At 42.5% G+C, this 4491-nt stretch overlaps 1 protein-coding gene across 2 annotated transcripts; it reads left to right on the forward strand.

Moving 5' to 3' along the window:
• On the forward strand, positions 1–4056 carry LOC122745681 (keratin-associated protein 19-3-like). Of its 2 annotated transcripts, XM_043991090.1 has the most exons (2): positions 1–148; positions 3977–4056. In XM_043991090.1, the coding sequence occupies exons 1-2, from the start codon at positions 1–3 to the stop codon at positions 4054–4056; spliced, it is 228 nt and encodes a 75-aa protein (XP_043847025.1). The 2 variants fall into 2 exon arrangements, with proteins under 2 accessions (XP_043847025.1, XP_043847024.1); XM_043991089.1 differs by lacking the exon at positions 3977–4056 and having other exon boundaries at positions 1–434.
• The last annotated feature ends 435 nt before the right edge of the window (positions 4057–4491 follow it).

A 4491-nucleotide genomic window follows, 5' to 3' on the forward strand; every position in this document is an offset into this window, starting at 1 on the left:
ATGAGCTACTACGGCGGCTACTATGGTGCCAAGGGCTATGGCTATGGCTCTGGTTATGGCTGTGGATGTGGCAGCTACCGTGGCCTAGGCTATGGCTATGGCTCTGGTTATGGCTGTGGATGTGGCAGCTTCCGTGGCTTAGGCTATGGTTTTGGCAGCTATGGCTATGGAGGCCTGGGCTATGGTGGCTATGGCTGTGGCTGCTACCGCCCATCTTGCTGTGGAAGGTATTATTCTTCTGGTTTCTACTGAAAAACCATCTGCTCCTGCACTCTTGTGGAATCCTTGTCAACTCCTGATTTTGGCTAATTCCACAGCATTATAAGGAAATCACATTTCATCTGCCTCTGTGGCTGTGTAGCATAGGAGAGCTACCACAAGCGGTTCTCAGAATCCCTAAGAAGCACTCAGGGCAGTGAAGTGGCAGGGACTGAGAAGCAGCAGGACCTGTCCTTCTGGGAAATGGTGCAGAATCTCACCTGTCATGAGGGAGATTCCTCCATCAACAGCTCATTTCTAGCAAATCTGCTCAGCTTTGATACACCATGGCTGAGTTGTCAGTTACAACTTTCTAATAAACTAATTTCACTGGAATAGCAAAACTGTTTTTACCTCTCCTTCTTGACCCCTGTGTACTTGGGTTATAGTCTCTCATCATGAAGAGATTTTTAGCTTTGATGTAATCTGTGTCACTGCAAGTTTTTTTTTCCTCCAATGCACCTTTTGTGATGAGGTGATACCTTCCAGATTTTTGTTCAGAAAAAAATATTATTTCTTTGTTAAATGTCTTTTTAAAATTTGGCTTCTGCAGTACTTACATTCTAATACTTCATAACATTCCAGCCACATTTTATTAAAGGTAAGGCATTTGTCCCCTATAAGTTGCATCCCTGCTCACATGTTCTAGGCAAACATGGATAGGGCTTTTATCTTCAAGGTTTCAGGAAGATTCACATATTCATGATTCCATGTTCATGGTTTGTGACCTCCAGATCAGGTGTCGCTGATGACTGAGAATTGGTTTAACCTTATCTCTTGTCTGGGGCAGCTAGGTGGTACAATGGATCTAGTGCCAGGCCCAAAATCAGAAAGACTCATCTGCCTGAGTTGAAATCTTGCCTCAGACACTACCTAGTCTATGTGACCCAGGGTAAATCACTTACCCATGTTTTTTTTAACTCACTTTCATCATCTATCAAATGAGCTGGATAAAGAAGTGGCAAACTACTCTAATATCTTTGCTAAGAAAACACTGAATGCAGTCACATGAGTGAAAAATGACTGAATGACAATCCCTCATCAAGTTCTCTTCCACCACTTTGTTTTCACCGAGCAATCTAAAGATTTGGAGCACATCACAAATGAATGGTCCACCACAAAGATTATATAAGTGAGTCATACCAAGTCTGAAAGTGGTTATGGAACCTCTCCTTTGGGTGGGGAGGGGCAGCATCTCCTTCAGGCAACTGCACAACCTGTCTAATACAGAACACTGCTTTCAAACTGAAGCTCATCTGTCCAAGGGAGAATTACATTGATTGTTGCAAGGGTATTCAAACAGATAAACTCTCTAATCAACTCAAACTGCCAGGTTAAGAAGGCATCTGCTTTATTTCCCCACAACTGGCCTTGAGGTCTTTGGATTCCTCAGGTCCATAAGCTAACAGGCCCCTGAAATCATGTTTCTCAGATGGGTTCTCAGGAAGAAAGCCAGAGCTTAACATATTATCTGGCACATAGTAGGTGATTAATAAATATTGATTGATTTAGTGTTTCAAAGAGTGGAGGAAACAATACAAGTGCCACTACCAACAGATCTTATTCTTCCTGCTACATTTGAGTTTAAAATTAATTTCTGTTTCTATCTATGGCTCCTTGACATTATTCTTCATTCACAAAAAGTGTGTATATTTCTATATTTCCACTGGATTGTCAACAGAAATGCCCTCAGCAGCCTCACAACATTTGAGTCCCCCTAAAATATATCTCCAAAAGATTTATCAATCATTTGTCAGGAAACATTATATGAAGGTCAGTCAAATGGAAACATCCTTCACAAATAGAATCCTTTCTCTCTTGCACGGCTCTCATTAGGCAAAGAATATTCATTCTCCTCAGCAAACACACACACACACAAACAGTTTATGTAGAGAAAATGCCAATCGAATCTGCATTTTCGCCCTTAAAGACAAAAAGGATAGATCTAGTACCTATAACTATGTGGTGGCCGTTAAAACACATCAAGAGAACTAGGACAGCCTCTTGAGTGTCCTCTAAGTCCAAGAGTCCCTACTCCTTTAAGTGAATCTTTTAGGGTTTGAGCTAGAGGTCATTTTACCCACTGGTCTGGACTCCTCTGGATATTTTCCAAAGACCAACCAACCATGCACTGAGCAGTGCAGATTACAGATGGACTATCAATTTCCTGAGTTCATGTCTCTTCTTGCAATGTGAGTCACAGTGTGATTATTGGATGTCATATGACATCTTATTTGACTTGCTTATCCTTTAGTGTGCTGTTGTGAGAGGTTTTGAATCTGGGAGGAGAGAGGAGATGCCTATTGTTGTCCCATTTACCTTGAACCCATTTTTCTCCTGGTCAGTTAAAGTCTTTACAAGATGCTCCATAACCAGACAGCTATAATCTGATTTCTCTTCTCTGCACTACACTCACTCACTGCCCTGAGAGAAGATTGGATTGGATTCCCACCCAGATCTCTTCTCCATTCTGCTACCCAAGGAATTTCCCTAAAGCATTCTTCCTGTTCCTTTTCCCCTGTAATATCCAAACATCCCAGGCCCCACACGTGTTATCTTGTAAGCCCTCTTTGCTTCCCATTTTATGTTGATTTAAATAGAGACATTCAGTCAGGCATTTCATCCTCTTCATCAGGAAGTCCCTTCCCACATTTCTAGGTTTGGTACACTTTATTGCCCTCTCCAGATTTTATGGTCCTGACTATGCTGGCCTACCTGCATTCCCTCAAATAAATGCTTGCCTTTGCACTGGCTAGCTGTCCACTCTGCCCAGAATCCTCTCCTCTTTCTGCCCCTCCTGGTTAACTTTCCCTGGTCAATAGAGTCTCATTTCTAATACCACTTGTGCCACATGGCCTTGTCCCTTTATCAGGGTGACTTCTGCCTTTCCTCTAAGGTCTTCTTTCATCAATTCCCTGTGTTTCTCACAGGTACCTTTCCTCAGGGTCTTTAGAACATTGGGACTGCCAAAAACAGGAATTCTTTTGACATTTCTTTGTATCCCCAGCCCTGAAGACAGTGGCTGGCACAGTGAAAAACTAGGGACCTGGTTTGTACTTGGATTCATTGTGGGATTGTTGTTTGATTGACCTATTTCATACACTGGTACCAAGACACCATCTCACCTCCAGTCTAAAATGTATGTAATTCTGTCATTTAAGTCTCAAGAATCACTTATTAAAAGAGATGGGACTCAACTACTCTGAATCTGATTGCCAGGATTGAAAGTATAATGGAAAGAAGTCAATGTCACCCAAAAGAGGACTGCCATGAAGCCTGGGCAGAGCATCAGCCACAGTAACCACATAGGCATTGGCAACACTACGATCATGTCTCACAATAAAAACAGGAATGTGACATAGTCTTCTCAGAGAAAGGGCAAATCAAGAAAAAACAAACTTAATGAGCTGAAGGAATTTTTGTCAGGGACCAAACAATGTCAAGAATGTGCTTTTGCCCTGGCAATTTCATTAAAGGGAATTGTGCAATCCTGAAAGGAATCTGCAACACCTTATTCTAGAAGTGTATAAAAGCCCCCGTGCAGTACACACTCACACAAACTACTCTAGACATCCATCAAACTAAGTGAATCCTGACACAATGAGCTACTACGGCGGCTACTATGGTGCCAAGGGCTATGGCTATGGCTCTGGTTATGGCTGTGGATGTGGCAGCTTCCGTGGCCTAGGCTATGGCTTTGGCGGCTATGGCTATGGAGGCCTGGGCTATGGTGGCTATGGCTATGGCTGCTACCGCCCATCTTACTTTGGAAGGTATTATTCTTCTGGCTTCTACTGAAAACTATCTGCTCCTGCAAGTGTCATGGAATCCTTGTCCAAAACCACCTTGAGGTAATTCCATGGCATTATAAAGATACCACATTCTATCTGCCTCTTCAGCTGGGTGGATAGACAAGCTCCCAAAGGAGAGTCTTGGGATCCCTGTGAAGCACTCAGGGCAGAGAAGTGGCAGGAACTTAGAAGCAGCAAGACCCATTCCTCTGGAAAATGTTGCAGAAACTCGTCTTTGAGACTCCTCCAACAACAACTCATTTCCAGAAAATTTGCTCAGTTCTGATACACCAGAGCTGAAGTGTTTGTTATGATGTTCTAATAAACCTGTTTCACTGACTTATCAAAACTTTTCACCTCTCCTCCTTGAAGTCCTTGTACTTGGGTTCCAACCTGATATTGTGAAGAGATTTTTAATCTTTACCTATGTTTGAATATCATT

Source organism: Dromiciops gliroides, chromosome 3 (genome assembly GCF_019393635.1).
Source record: "Dromiciops gliroides isolate mDroGli1 chromosome 3, mDroGli1.pri, whole genome shotgun sequence".
Lineage (NCBI taxonomy): Eukaryota > Metazoa > Chordata > Mammalia > Microbiotheria > Microbiotheriidae > Dromiciops > Dromiciops gliroides.